Source organism: Aulostomus chinensis, chromosome 8 (assembly GCF_037954235.1).
Source record: "Aulostomus chinensis isolate RoL2024-O1b breed Wild chromosome 8, RoL_Achi_v1.0, whole genome shotgun sequence".
NCBI lineage: Eukaryota > Metazoa > Chordata > Actinopteri > Syngnathiformes > Aulostomidae > Aulostomus > Aulostomus chinensis.
The window spans coordinates 18,380,607-18,396,329 of NC_141327.1; the positions used below are offsets into that span (position 1 = coordinate 18,380,607).

Consider the following 15,723-nt stretch of genomic DNA (forward strand, 5'->3'; position numbering starts at 1 on the left):
TACAGTACCTGGTGAGAAATATGACAGCCCCAAAAATACTTAAACAGAAGAAAATATGCAAAACAGGGAAGACAAATAAATGTAAAACAGAGAGCATGGAGAGGGAGGATGCTGAGTTAGACGCAGATGGGGAGCTGCTGGAAAGGAATGAAAGGTAAAATACTGCAAAGAGGGGGAGGGGTTGCTACTAATACACACACACTACAATATTAGGAAAAAAATCATAAATTTGCATCCTCACAACTACTCTATAGGTAGTGGTTCAACATTTGCACAAACAGCAATTTTCCGATAAATTCTAACAAATTAAATTTCAGACGCAAGGCTCAGCTTGTCAACAGAACCCTAACGCGGTGGGTGGTAAGAAATAGTCATTGGTTAGCACGTGCAAGCATGTAGTGACAAAACAGACCATTGGCTAGGAAGAAGGAGGGACAGCAACAGCACAACATGCCATTGGTTCATAATCTCAAGTGTGCTGTTGGCAGGTCATATGTGTGCTTGCACGTGTGTGTGTGTGTGTGAACTTGTACAGCTATCTTTGTGGGGACCAATTGGATTTGTTTAGCCATCTTCGTGAGGACATTTTGGAAAAGTGAGACAGCTTCACTTTCTGAAAAAATACATTTAAAGGTCAGTTTGAGGACTGAGGAAATGAATGTCCTTTCTATAGGTCTGAAAATGTGTGTAAGTGTGAATGTGTGCGTGCGTGCATGTGTGTGTGCATGCCCCAAGCCGTAGGCAACCAGGCCAGCGGCTACCATTACAGTGACGGATGTGAAATAACTGGGTCGGCTTCGCAAGAGATCTGCCCCTGGGACGGCAAGACCAGCCAGAGCCCTGAATCAATTCGGAACACATGCAGGCATGCGTACACACACACACACACACACACACACACACACACACACACACACACACACACACACACACACACACACACACACACACACACACACACACACACACACACACACACACACACACACACACACGTACTTATATCTTTGTGAGGACTTTCATTGACTTAATACATTCCCTAGCCCCTCACCCTAACCTTGACCATCTCAACTGACTGCCTGACCCTAACCTTGACCCCAAACCTAACCAGAACCTGATTCTAACCTTGACCCTAAAACCAAGTCTTGACCTTCGAACGGCCCTTTGAAGATGTGAGGACCGGCTAAAATGTCCTCACTTTCCAAAAAATGTCCTCACTCTGTTGGTTAAATATGTATTCTAGTCCTCAATATGTAGAAAGTACAAGAACACACACACACACACACACACACACAAACAAATGGTAATATGTGGCAACCATTTATGTAGAACCAAAGGATAAATAGGAATAACACAGAAAGGACAGAAAACATGTAGCACACGGGACAAAAATGCATGCTGCTGGGTCGATGATACGTGATGCAAATAAACCAGAGCAAGGTGTCCAGTACGAGTCTATCCCAGCTGACATGGGGAGAGAGACGTCGCAGGGCCATCAGGAGCAATTAGGTGTTCAGTATCTTGCTCAAGGATACTTCAACATGGTCACCAGGGGATGTGAGGATCGAACCAGCGACCCTTCGGTTGCTAGATGGCCACTCTACCTCTGAGCCATACTGCCCCTTCAAAGACATTCATTTTGATAAAGAGATGATGTACATAACTTTAAATATCACAATAAACTGTACAGGTCTCTCTCTGCTGCCAATCTTGAATAAAGATATAAAAACACCCCCAAAACTAGCAAGTAGGTAAACACACCTACAACATTCCCTTAAGAAGCAGTGTTTTAACTTTATCAACCAAAAAAATCAGGTGTCTCTGCCCCTGAATTTCTCACAATTACACACACACACACTAACACATGTACGTGCCCATGTGCGCGCACACACGCGCGCACGCATACACAGTTCCTCTGAGCCCCAAAGCCTGTTGTAGGAGCAGCAATATTCAAAACTCACGCATGTGTAAGTCAGTAGGGCATGTGTTTCTACTCATGTGATTTTTCCTTTGCGCTCAGCTCTGACGTTTCCTACCTCTGGCCGAAAGCTTCTTGGTGTTGATGATTTTGGCAGCATACTCCTGACCAGAGGAGATCTTCACACACCTCCTGACCACAGAAAATGCTCCCCTAAAGTGAACACACACAAAGGAACACATTTCAAAATAACAGGTGGTGGATCAGTATATATGAGCCGATAAGATTCATGTCTCATAAAGGAGGATCAGAAATATTTTGTCGGTTGGGAAAGGTTCTGGGAGATTGATGAGGGTATGACGTCTTTTTCAAATCAGGAAATAACTGCAGCATGAGCCAAATTATGACACACTGACACACACACACACTGCAGTTTTATTCTAACAGCTGAGTTAGAAAGGAACTTTGGGAAAAATGAAGTTCGCCAGTAAATTGATGCACTGTTTCACCCTGTGGTGATAGACTCTAAAATAATTAATAAATTGCCTCCAACAGTAATTTTATTTAAAAAAATGCTGAATCAGAATCAGTGAGTATACAGGTCTAAACTAGGAGGAAACTTGACTCTGCTAGTTTTGATTCACGCTTGAAACCTGCTGGAGGATTTTGTGATGCACATCTCGCCCAACAAACGTGTTCGGCGTAGTTGGTCCAGTTGAATGCAATGATTACGGACTGTAGCAACGGTTGCTGTACTCGTGTTACACGTCTTGGACTGACCAGAGGTGCTTCAGACTTAATAATACATACATGACATTAATACTTCTTTGCTGCTTTAAAACCGCCAAAGCGTACAGCCTTACATTGGGAACATTACAAACATAAAAGCGGACAATCCCATGAAAAAAGAAAAAAAAAAAAAAAACAGAATCAGAGAATATATATATACATAACTTATAATGAATTATTTGTTGGTCCTGAGTTCTGGCCCATAAGCAAGTTCAGGTGTCATATTCAATACAATCTCAGGGGACATGTGACCCCAAAAAACACCCCCAGCGGCATGAACAAGCCACCTGATCCCCCCACATAGCCGGAGATTGAATTACTATTTATTGGGTCTACGTTGCCATGGTAATTGAGGTTTAACTTGTAAAATGTAAAGCTGGTAATTCAATTTTGTGTTATGAAGCAGTCGTCAGATGTCATACGGGGGACATTTCAAACATGGTCAGGTTAAACTGAATGAATTGGAGTCACATTTTCATGCTGAATTGTACAACAGTCAGCATGCAGTGGCTGTGCAGTAAGTAGACCCTGCTGAAGGTACACACTGTCCTAATCACTACACAGACCATTAACACACGCATCACATCAACTCACATGCTTACTAGCCAATTATTGTTTCTACTATGTGTTGTTCTGGTGTTCCAGGCACATGTATGAAGATCAAAAAGCTAGGTCAGCTATATTTGAGGGAGGAGAGGAGAGGAGTAGCGCGCTGCATCTCTCATCTCGAAACGCCGCCATGGACAGATCGACTCAGCTCTGCAGCCATGCAGGCCGTTTCGCTGTTCAACCTCCATCTCTGTCCGTGCACACTATTCTTTCGAATAGCATCTGTTCTCCTCCACGGGCAAACTCATTTTAGCTCCTGACAACATCAGAGATATCAGGAACAAAAAGAAACACTTGGATGCAGACACTATAAATAGTCCTCATCAGCCTACCTCAGATGAACCTTGTGCAACCACTTCCTGTAGCCTGGCAACTGTGAGGTTACATTATTATTCAGTAAAGTGGATTTAAATCAGTGTTACAATATGAAAAATAAGCAGAAGCTTTGTCAAACTATGTTTTAATCAGACACTACCACTGAGTCCAATGTTATGTGTTATCTAATGTCCATCTGAAGTGAGCAGCTTGCCACTAAAGCTTACCTCTTATTAATAGGGGATTTGGTAAAGAAATGACCATAGCATAACATGTTACATAAGAATTTTACTTGACTATCCTGGATAGTTGGGAAGCATTTCACTGTCATATGTTAACTGCTACTCAGGCTGGCTGAGGTGGTTTTAATTTTGAAAGTTAAATAACGAGTAAGCTACCGCAATGTTGGCAACCATCTGGGATGAGGACTGTGCTTGTTCACAAACCTGCTGCCACCATGAGACGATTTCTGCTCATTATGACTGGCAATAATCGTCTGCTCGTGAAATGACACAACAACTGCTTTAAAAAGATTTCTGGCCGATGAAAGGTCACTTAAGGGGAAATTATATGAGCCTAAATAATGTCTATTTGTGGAATTTCATTTCTTACTTTAAATACATAACATTTATTTCAAGGTTCAAACAAATGTTGTACATTGCAGATAAACAACCCATTTTCCAAATATATTTCTGACCTCAGAGTGATAACCTGATATCTGATTTCAAATCAATTACCTCCACCAAGAAGGTCATGTGATTGTTTACTTGAGCCCCTTTCCAGGTAGCCAAAATAACCCCTTAACACCTGCTAACGTCTGGCTTTTGCCTGCAATGTGAACAGGTTTGTTCAATATTGGTACCCAAATCAAATGACTCTGCAGCAGCTAGGGTGTTTCTCTGCTCCGCCTCGGATCCGCAGAGATAGGAACACAAAACCCAGGCCAGAGTGGTAATTTGAGGCCCACTTCCATGGATCCACATACAATGGGCTGTCAGGGATCAACCATCAATGGAGGTGATGAGGCGCTGTCTCCTCCACCAATAACTCCCGTGACTTTACGTCATCTTCAACACAAATTCCGCCCGCCTGCGTTCAGGGAGTGATGCGCACTAACATTGTTGGGAAGGTGTTGGCTTTGAAAAACAGCCTGGAGCAAAAAAGAAATTTAAAAAATTCAATAGAAAAAACGTTACTGTCCTTTATGCTGATGCAGCTAACCTAACCTAAGATTGTGTTCGAGCCCGAGATACTAGGCAGACGACAACACCTTTTTACTGACAGTATTTCAGGTGCTGTGACAGCGTCTGTGCTGTGGGACCGATGGGCTAAAACAGTTATGAACGAGTTTAAAAAGCTGCATATATACAGTCAGTGTGCGCAGTGGGCATCAAAGTTTAGGGCTTATCTGTTTGACACAGTCAAAAACTGCACTTTTACATTGGCTTAGGCTGAGGACTTAAGTCTCCAAGTGACTATCTGTCAGAAAGATTATTAATGCCATAGGGTCTTGGCGGAGGTTTGCACACCCCAAGGGCCCCCAGGTTTTCAAATTATATTGTAATAATAACAGATGCGTTTTGGGGCAATCCAACTCAACATCTTTCGACATTATTCTTCACTTTAACATTGCTCTACCACTCAAAATTAATGCAGAGGTGCTTCACAGCAACAAATCTAACCAATTATAAGAGGAAACGTGATCACCCGCATTGGTTGGTTCGTTAGTTGGAGGACTCAAGAGTTGTGGATGGATTTTGATGAAATGTAGTAGGATGATAAAGCTTTAGGTTGAGGAACAATCAACTCGATTTGGGAATTGATCTGGAGCCAGAACGGATGATGTCGTATCTCCTTGGCAGGGGTATGAGTCTCTGTACTTTTTCAATGGAATAGATTTTAATAGAAAGTCATGTTTCACCTGGAATATAATTCTGCATTCAAAAACCTTCCCATCTAAATGATCAAAACCATAAATAGCCTATACTTGGTTCGCTACCTTTTCCAACATGCGCCTTTGAATAATTGTACTTTCATTTCATTTTAGTATTGTCAGCGAGCATGGGCTGAAATGATGCCGCGGAGGATCGGGTCAATTAAAAGGTGTTATAAAAGAACAGTGCATTATTTATGTGGGATGGTGAACCTCCAGGTGAACACAGCTCAGGGTCATAAATGCAAAAGGCATTAGAGCAAAGTTCTTGTTCCTCACAAGAACCCAATAATTTAGTTCAGAGGTTTTAGAGGAAATCAGTGCCTTCACTTAGAAGGCGAGACACTGCAAACTGGGAGTGCAGTCCATCTCTCTCTCTCTCTCTCTCTGCATACGTCTGTGGACACTCTCCATGGGAGTCTGGACGGGCCAGCCAGCACATGACCACACAGACTCGTCATGGCACTCAGCTGTATGTCAACACACAAAATCAATCAGCATGCAGGTGTCTGTCAGAAGTGAGGGACTCCCAGTCTGTGTAATTTATTATCGGCAAATGTGGCATTTCCAACATGGTCCATTGTCGCATAACCAGCCTGGAGGGGGGGTGGGGGGGGGGGTGTTACCAACTCTCACCGAAACGCATTTTTTTATTTCATTCATTCATTTTCATCATACAATGTGAGCTCCTTTCCATCCTGAGGCAGCCCAGAGGTCGAAATGCAACATCGGCAGCAGCACAGGATGGAGGAGAATGACGACACGCATCGTTCCCACATCTTCTTTCGTAAGCACAACACGTAAGCAGTGCTTCAAACGTAGGATTAGACAAATCTGGTGCCATTGCACACGCCTGCATGGTACATGATAGCGTATTTAACCCGCTGCCCTGTAAAGCTTCGTGGTTACACTGTCAGACGCGCACACACACTCGCGCACACGCACACTGAATCCGCGTCCTTAAACCGAGGCGGCCTATTACATAACCAGCTGACATTTCATACAGGGATGATGCCAAATGATTAAAAACAAGAGTCCTTACTTCCCCAGCTCCTCGAACAGCTGATATTCGTCGGTAAATCTCGTGCAGATCGTTAACGCCATCCTGAAGGAGGTGCCAAGGGGTGTGTTCACTCACAAACGGTATCCACCGCACACACACAGTCGTCAACACCGCCCGGTTTTGTCCTGGAACCTGCGAGCGAGGGATTCATGCACAGCTGAAGCTCATCAACGGGAAGTCTGCTGGGATGGTTTTTGCGGCAAAAAATAAATAAATAGAAAAAAAAGATGCCTCAGTCAGAACGAGGGAGCTCCCGTCAGTTTTAGTCCTGTTTTATCTTCTTTACATACGGCAGTTTGTCACATCTCGTAGACGCAGCATTTTTTGTGCATTTCTGTATCTCCTGCGTGTCCGCTCCGCGTTGAGAGTGTTGTCTCTTTGCGTGCACCAGCGCCGCACTACCGCACCTACCCGCGGCTGTGCGCTCAGTCCCGCCCCTTTGCCCGCATCCTCCTCACACAGGCCGAAAGCACAAGAATCACGGTCATTAAAGACAGTACGATTACAGATCTTATAGGAAGTATTATTGAAAGAATAAGTTTATATTTCTCAAAATGCTTACATTTTTTTAAATAAAAAATACAATCATAAGAATACATTTTTTGTTTTGGGGGTTTTGTTACACAAAGCACCCTCAGCTTCATAAGGTGTTTGGATTCGGCCTCTCTGTCAAACTCTCTCAATCTAGACAATGCAAAAATGTTTTAAAACTTGATGATGAACTCTTTTAAGAGTTATAATGTTTGTTGATCTGTTCAATCACAATCTAGATCTTCAGTTTATCATTATCATTTATTTCTATCTGGACCCATATTCTTGTTTGCTGGTGTTCCTCAGCTGTCTGCGTTATTAGTATATTTGTATGGATTCTATATTAAGTTCAGAGAAAAAAAAAGTTGTGCAGAATAACAGATCAGAGCTGATATTCCTGATGGATGTGAAGAGTTTTATCTGTCATTTCCACATGTATAAACAGCGCCAGGGCGGATTGAAACAGCAGGGGGAAAAAAACAACTGGGCATTTCCATTCAAAGTTTCCTTTTTTAATAATCAATAGGTTGCCATAACAATTACAAAATATATTATCCAAATAGAAAGATTAATATTTCATAAATACTTCAATAAATATCTTAAACATAACTTAGAGACAAGTGAACCGTAATACTGTTACAAACCACAGTAGCAGCCACAAAACATGGGGTACAACAGAACACATACAAGTGATAAACGAACAAGCCTTGGCTTGTCAATAAATAAGATACAATACAAACATAACCTGAGTGCATTCAGTTATCATCTTCAACAGTTGTGTTCAAATGGAAGGTTTTGTGATCACACAAATACTTTTTGGCACTTTTCACGATCTGTAAACAGCTCCATCTCATGATAGGTGTGTCCCGTTCTTTGTTTGCTCAGCGTCTTCTGCTGCAAGGAAGAGAAAAAGAAAGGAACGTTAGTTTTCTGGACATCAAGACGTTTTCTGTTATTGTCTCGTGAAAGCAGATAAAAGTCCGATCGATTGTTCTTCTCAGTTTACTTGTTCAGTTTCACTAAGCTCCTGTGATATGATTCTTATTTTATCGCAGAAACAACTGAGCCTAATGTTGCTGTTTTACATAAAGTTATAACCAAGGATTGTTTGTCTGAAGGCATTTACTATTTTCTGAAAAAAAATCAAATTCAGGCCATTCCATGATGTCCTTTAGATAAGTACAAACTCGTCTTTCAGTTCTATTCACTGAGCCTCCCATGAAACTATTTGGAGCCCCCCAAGAGACAGCTGCCTTCTACTTTGACACTCTTTCATCCAGTTCATTTTGCACGCCAGCCTCAGTGTGATCGACTTGTACTTACTTATTAATGATCCTTTCAATCACTCTCTTCACCCAGGGAGCTTCAGGGTCCAGGCACACTTCCTGGCCAGTCTTTTTCAGAGTTGCACTGCAAAATCAAGAGAGGAACAGGGCTACAGTCAGCACAGGTAACCACAATAACATTATCCTGTCTGCGCATCATTGCAAGAATCAAGATGAAGCCTTTGAAATAAGGTCTTACATGATCTCGGTATCCTCGCAGTGAGAGTTAGCAGGAATCAGCTCCACCTTCTCAATGTGGCGGCCGATCGGTTTGCTTTCAGTCTGGATGCAGCGACAGTGCAGCTCCACTCCCAAGCTCCGAAGGGTCATTCCTGATGGGAGGCAAAAGTCAAATACGGTCAGAATGAGGGGAGAGGACAATAAGCTGTGCAGGATATACAGTAAAAATTATATGGGCATAATATATCAAACGTTTCTTACCTTCACTGATGGCCAGAGAGGCCAGGAGCACCACAAAAGCTGTAACAATGATTCTGCTGCTCATCATTTTTTCAGTTCAAAAAATTTTAGTAACTCAAAAAGTTAGAAAAGTATCTCAGAAAAGCTGTCTGACAGAGACTGAAGCGCTATGTAATAATAAAGCAAAGTTATTCCTCTGCATGTAGTAGTTCCCTCTCTCTACTTTTCCTTTTCTTCGCTCGGCTGCTTTCTTGCTCTGCGGTTTGAATCTAGCGCTGGAGAGGAGCGTTCCTCCTTTTATAGCCGTTCTCCTTCAAATGAGTCACTTCCCACTGGGTGTTGCGCAAGCTGGGACTCTTGACTGGGAAATTACACAGTGAGGTGCCTGGAAGGTATTTTTTGACTGACATCGCTGATTTATCAAGATAGCTCATGGATTAGGATTTGTCAATAATAAAGAGTTATCATTTGGAAAAGGGTGGTGAGTAAAAGTTTGTAATGAACCAGCTGATATGAATGGAATGAGACTTTTTTTTAACTACTTTTTTTTTTTTGCTCAAACTTCGATCACAGAACACAACTTGATTAACATACAACTGACTCACATATGGCATGCAACAATATGAGTAATTAAATGCAATCTGTGAATGAGCAACTGATTAATGTGGCCATCAGGTGTTGACATCTACAAGTTCACTATAAGGGAAGGAAATTTTTATTCGTGGAAAGAGCTTGTTTGTCAACTTCATTTTGCCACGTCCCCCAAAGATGAGGCCATTTTACTCTATTTGAGTCACTCTCAAAAGTTAAACAACCGCTCAGACACAAAAGAATGGATTTCCACTCATTTACCTGCATGTTCGTCCAACTTTAATTCCACTGATTATTGCCACCACCCTATTTTGTTACGGGAACAAGTTTTACCCAACAATAGAGTTTCACTAAAACAGCACTGTACTTCACCCATGACATGCTTTTTTTTTCCTTTTTTTTTGCCCTCAGGTACTCACAGATTGGTATCTTGAGATAAAAATTAAGGTTTTTTTTGCCCTCTTGCATCATTTCTTTGTGACTCCAGAATGCAAAAAGAGCCAGCTACATATATTTAGCATAAAGCTAATGACGAGTGATTGCTAACAACAACAAAACAGACCTGATCACAAACTCTCAAGCACATGGTCTGCTAATCTATGTCTTCTTTGTACAGCAGTACACTCGTTAATCCACAGACATTTTGGTATGAACTGAACACAAATAAAGGTTTTGTGCTACGGTTAAAAAGTGCAGAGCTGGTTCAACTTCATGTCGTAGACCCTGCACTAGCTCACATTAGCACGGAAGGCTACAACCAGAAGAGTTATATTTTGTATTTTTGTTGTTGCTCAAATTAAAGTGTTTGGCAATAACTAAGATGGATGAAGAACACGTGAATTATTCCACACAATGTGCTAGAGAGTTTGTAAACTGATCTGTTGGGGCGGTTTTGTGGTTGCCTGTTGCTATTGTTAGCCATCGGACGCATTTAGCTTCAAGCTAAATAAAGCTGGCTCATCTCGCATTCTGGGGTCACAAAGAAGTAAAGTAGAGAGGGTGAAAAAAATTCACAAAATTTGTGAGTACTTCAAAAGCAAAAAACACTTGTAGGGTAAAGTATCACTTTCAAGTGCATATTGGGCACATAATGTTGATATGTGATCCAGTGAAGCATTTTTTTGCCTGAGAAAAAAAACCACGTGTTGTCCTGATATAAAAGATTTTATAAAAGTTTTAAGAATATAAATATGGGGTGTACACATCTGAGTAATAATTTCATAAAAGTAATATTGCTGGCTTATATAATATGATATCGCTGGCTAATGGTTTTGCATTCCAAAAGCAGCACTGGTTGATGACTGGGCCAAAACGGTTCATGCTACAGAAGACTGACGTAACTGCGACAAGTTTGGGCAGCTCAATCACTTCGTCATCTTCAAGGTTCTCACAAGGCCAAAGGAAGTGTGGTGCAACATCATGTTGCGGTTTTGGCACATTCATTGTTCATCTTTCCTCACTTAAAGAAAACAGACTGGCATTGTGCCTGCCCAATATACTGTATAAAAATATAAGCATTTAAGTTATTCCTTATTTAGCACTGAAATAAAATACATTTTAGGTAGAAATTTGGACCTGATCTCATATCTCAACATTTCATCTCCACACTTGGAACCGGATGTGAATACCTTTTATTGTTGTTATTATTTCTGATGGCGCAGTGTATGATAATAAGTAGACAGGCATGACCAAGAGTCACCAAAATCTACCGGACGTCATTCAAAATTGCTCTGTAATGTTTGAAGTGGATTTTTGATGCCAGCTCATGATGATACCATCAGAGGATCTGGGAGTTTGTTATAGTTTGGGTTGCTTTTTGACTTCCCTATATAATTAGAAAAATGTGTTCTTTGAAATCACAATGAAGTTAAGAATCAGTTTAACTCACTCTCTCACACACACACACACACACACACACACACACACACACACACACACACACACACACAGAGGAAACAGGCTCTGTGGCTTCATGGGATAATTGGGGAAGTGTGGTGAAATTTCAGGCGACCGTATGCTCGACAGTTGCATATTCAAAAACATCCCCTGTCCTCATATCAAAACTTTCCAGAGAAGTGTAATGCTGAGATAATGTAAGAATATTTAACTCTGATTTATGAGCTTACAGGTATGTTAAAAAAAAAAACTCGTTAGATGGCCTTAACATTTTTGCTTTAAAAAAAAACGAATACAATTTAAAGAAACCTGTTGGTACAATGAATATAATCGGAGTCAGCGGTTACATTTTTGTGTGTACAGGAGGTCTAATTCACCATGCCTGCATGTCTTAGACATGATGTCTAAACAGCTCTGCAGACAAACACCATCACAGTGAGGAGGATCGCAAGGCAGTTTAACCAACATGCGACACTGGTCTAGCAAATCAGCAGCCTCAAAAAGGGTTGCTGATTTAAATGAAGTGAATAAGTAAAATTTGACAAAATTATATCGCAAGGTAATAATCCACGTTTTAATACAACCATCAATTTTCTACCAGATGCTATAAAGCCAGGACAACGCTACCGAAGAGGAGCAAAAAAAGAAAAGAAAAAAAAAAGATGACGAAAAGAGACCAAAGTTCTTTTTTTCTATCAGATTTTATTTGAATTTTCATGAACACTAAAGACGCTCACTATTTATGATCTAGATAAACAATACTCAACTCAAGGAAACAGAAAAGAAACTATTATACATGCTGCATATTAAAAGAACAACACTACAGAAATCAAAACAAACAAAAACACATTACATTTACTCAACGCATCAAACAAACAGGCTAAACCTCAAGATGTGTACATACTTCACCGCAGTACAGAATGAAGGAGTTTCAGTAACAGAAAAGCCAAGTGTGGCAGAACGAAAATGAATGAATACAAGTTGGCTTTGTGTAATTTTCATAACTTTTACGAATACTGCCTTGTCATCTATTCATACAAACTTCACCTATTCCTGAAAAATCCTTTTTCATTTTCACTGATGATGATATTATTACGGCAAGATTAAACAACAAAACTAAACAAACAAAAAAACCACAATCAAAACAATTAGGGGGAAGCTTGTGATCAGTATTTTGAATTGCCCACATGTTAGCCAAGTGTTAATATTTAACCAGCGAAGGAGGAAGCAGACACATTCCAGGAGGCATTAAAACAGAAAACAGACTTTCCAAGTTCAAACTGAAACTGTGTAACCTAAAGGGTAATATAATGGCTTGAGTCACACAGGGCCCATAACATCACGAAGAATGATTTACCAACAGAATTAAAGCACACGGAGAGGAGATATGCTGATACCGACAACATGTGTCTGAGTGGGTGAACTGAGAGAGAAAACAAGTGCCCGGAAAACCAGGAATGAGTCATGATCTGGCCTACCTTCTAAAGGTTTGAGAGGTTAGCTGATACTGATGCTAGAGTTGCGCTGTGCTGCACCAGACTGGCTAGAGCCTCTTGTAAAATGTATCGAATAGCAAACAATCTGTTGGCTGGTTTAGGGTGGGACTGTGGTTTCATGCATTATGAAGAAGCTCCAAAAGGAGTGTGTAAAACAAACCGACTCTTGGGGCTCCTGAAAATGTCAGGGACTTTTTGGATTTACAAAGAAAGTGGAGGTGGATTTCTTTTCACACCTCTGTGGAGATGTCTGTTTGACGAGGTTGAGCTGCCCTGAAGGTGGTTTACATTCCTCATATGTGTACGCACGTGTCGCCTCGCTCTGACGTTACGTGTCGAGCCCAGACAAGTTTGCTGGTGTATAACCTATATAATAATAGTAAATTACATACCAAAAGGCTTTAAACATATATTTGCATGTAGAGGAATACATAATTCAGCTAGATTAACATACTATATAATTACATTGACCTTTATGCAAAAAATAATAAGAACTATTGGCAGTTGTTGGTTTGTACCATTTATGTTAATATCCACCCAAAAAGATATACATTTTCTTTGCTCACTTATGATGAATGATATCTGAGGAGGAACAGAAATTGCCTCTGAGGTCACGAGCCATTTCAAAACGATGCATTTCAACAGCACAGCAATTGAGAAGAGAGAAATCCGGATTCTGAATTGCTTCACTGCTGCAGCAAAGCCAAACCTTGTATGGAATATTACTCTTATTTTAGCCAGTTTTGCTAACCGGCAACTACAATGTAGTTCCTAACAGAAATCGAAGTTAACAAAAGGAAAATGAGATTTCTCCTGCTTCCTAGGGGTTACTGGAAAAGTGCAATGATACTCCCAAGTATTTCTTGGAACAAACAAAGGGAGCGGGGGATGACAGATAAATAGAGACGAGGAAAGTTTAGAGTGGATTGGGTTCGCAGTTTATTTTTGAGCGAGTGAGGTAATTTGTCTCTTCTTAAGGAGCTGCGCTTAAAGATCTGCTTTATTACGGAACTGTTGTTGGAGCTTCCTGGAGAGTCAGTTTGTTCTATAAACAGCAGTTTCAATAAAAGGATGTGAATCTTTGTTTGTTAACAGTATCAACAAGCTTGGACTCTTTATTTGCAACCAGGCAGGCAGCCTTTGCAAGATATTTCTCTCCAGATACTAACATCCTCACCCCGTAATGACCTTCGGTATCAACCTCGGGGATGTGATTCCGTGACGTTGATGCATCCGGAAAGAGAAAAAAAAATCCCTGTGGATGTCATATTAACAATGCTGAAAAAGAGACCTGCCATTTCCAATGGCAAAGACATAATGAAAGTATATTGTTCTTCTGTTGGTTTGTTCTCACAAATCCCTCCTGAGGTGGTTTACTCATGTCTCTGGCTTAATATTACTGGCAGCACTACTGTGTTGGACGTTTCTCACCTGTTTGTCGCTTATCTTTGCTGCCGCAGTGGCACACACCCATTTGTCTGCGACCCAGTGTCTCAAGGGTCAAATAGTGTCTCTCATCTGTGAAAACGAAAAACAAATGAGTCAGTACTATTTCACCATATATGTGTGAATGTGTCTGGAGATGAGCGTCACACCTGAAAAGATGCTCTTGCAACAGGAGGGAGGCCTAAATTCTGTGTGCTCGTAATAATCAGTCAAAAGAAACAGGATTTTTGCAATATTAGATTTAATTGCTAAGGCCGAGAAAAATAAAAGGGGACTTAACATTGTTACCGTGTTGTGGAATTTAATGCAAGGGGGAAAAAACAAGCACGGTTGCAGAAGGAATTTTGACTCATGACATTTGCTTGAGGTAAAACTTTCCAGGAAGTTTGTTAACCGAAAAGTAAGAGGCAGCTACGCTCCTGTTGATACGATCAAGGAGATCAAGGAGCAAAAGTCCCAGTTCTCACTTTGGAAAAGTCATTCCAAACTGGCTCTGATTAAACAAGAATCTCAGTATTTATTGCATTCCATTTCAAACAGCATCATGGATTTCAGCTGTGGCTTATTTGATATTATTTTTTCATTTTTAGAACCTTCATATTTTAATTCCCTCTGTAATCGTTTTATGAGCAAATGATCCTTCGTCCTGCATCAAATTCATGGTGAAATATTAGCACTCTAAAATATGTTGTCTTTTCTGCAGGGAGACATGTGGAGAGAAAATCTAAGGCTTGGCTCAAAGAAGGAGACATATTTTGTTCATTTTAGCACTTGAAAGACCCTGATTTTCTTGATGGGATATTCATGTGACATTTGTGCAACTCTGGAATTTTTAATCATATCAGCAAACCGTCTTTCCTTTTTCTACATCAGCAAAAAGAGAAGGCATGGTTACACAAACTTAACAGACTGACCAGTAAATTAAACATGACCTGCAAAAAGAAGCAATCTGTAAATATCTACACCGAAAATACTCTGTTAAAGTTTATTGTGTCTTATTCCATGATGTGTGACGTAAGGACAAAATAAAAGCAGCAGCCATACATAATGAAAAAAAAATGCCCTCTGCACAATAATATCCAATTGTAAATACGTTGTGAACTCTCACATTTTTTTCCCCTTGTAAAAGCATTTTGAGTATTTTTTCTTTCTATTCTTGAGGTTCTAAAGACAGGGGGTCCTACTTTGAGTAACCTCCAGAGTGTCATGAGACACGTTGGGATTCTGGGCTGGACGAATACAATCGGATTTGATTTAAATTACAAATATGTTCATACGCCACGCTCATCTGACTTCCTGATTAATTCAGGATGTTCAGCTTAAATATATAAAACACAACATCTTCACTTTGTTTAAGGTTGTGGTATTTATATAAGGAGTTCTATACTTTA

General features: G+C 40.6%; 2 protein-coding genes across 20 annotated transcripts in view; both read right to left on the reverse strand.

Annotated features, from left to right (window-relative positions):
- The window catches only part of camk2d2 (calcium/calmodulin-dependent protein kinase (CaM kinase) II delta 2), a 37,782-nt gene extending 30,739 nt beyond the window's left edge, over positions 1 to 7,043 (reverse strand). For 4 of the 18 annotated variants that reach the window (XM_086211429.1, XM_086211420.1, XM_086211425.1 and 1 more), the window contains exons 1-2: positions 6,607 to 7,037; positions 2,037 to 2,131 (exon numbers count right to left, since the gene is read on the reverse strand). In XM_086211429.1, the coding sequence (XP_086067555.1) occupies positions 2,037 to 2,131; positions 6,607 to 6,668 (157 nt within the window). In that variant the 5' untranslated portion in view covers positions 6,669 to 7,037. Of the gene's footprint in view, positions 1 to 2,036; positions 2,132 to 6,606 lie in introns of all 18 variants that reach the window. The other 14 variants (XM_086211421.1, XM_086211419.1, XM_086211422.1 and 11 more) reach the window with 9 other exon arrangements.
- A 590-nt stretch (positions 7,044 to 7,633) lies between these two features.
- cxcl8a (chemokine (C-X-C motif) ligand 8a) lies at positions 7,634 to 9,159 on the reverse strand. 2 transcript variants are annotated; one of them, XM_086210199.1, is made up of 4 exons: positions 8,925 to 9,159; positions 8,683 to 8,815; positions 8,482 to 8,568; positions 7,634 to 8,052 (listed from the first exon to the last, which is right to left on the reverse strand). In XM_086210199.1, the coding sequence occupies exons 1-4, from the start codon at positions 8,989 to 8,991 to the stop codon at positions 8,040 to 8,042; spliced, it is 300 nt and encodes a 99-aa protein (XP_086066325.1). In that variant the 5' UTR covers positions 8,992 to 9,159; the 3' UTR covers positions 7,634 to 8,039. The 2 variants fall into 2 exon arrangements, with proteins under 2 accessions (XP_086066325.1, XP_086066326.1); XM_086210200.1 differs by lacking the exon at positions 7,634 to 8,052 and having other exon boundaries at positions 8,478 to 8,568.
- Positions 9,160 to 15,723: the final 6,564 nt, after the last annotated feature.

Excerpts from the sequence above, each read along its gene's own strand:
- cxcl8a (XM_086210199.1), bottom strand. The coding sequence starts at position 8,991 with ATGATGAGCAGCAGAATCATTGTTACAGCTTTTGTGGTGCTCCTGGCC. Across the intron at positions 8,816-8,924 it reads CTCTCTGGCCATCAGTGAAG|GAATGACCCTTCGGAGCTTG; the intron begins GTAAGAAACGTT and ends GCCTCCCATCAG. Across the intron at positions 8,569-8,682 it reads TGCGAGGATACCGAGATCAT|TGCAACTCTGAAAAAGACTG; the intron begins GTAAGACCTTAT and ends TTGATTTTGCAG.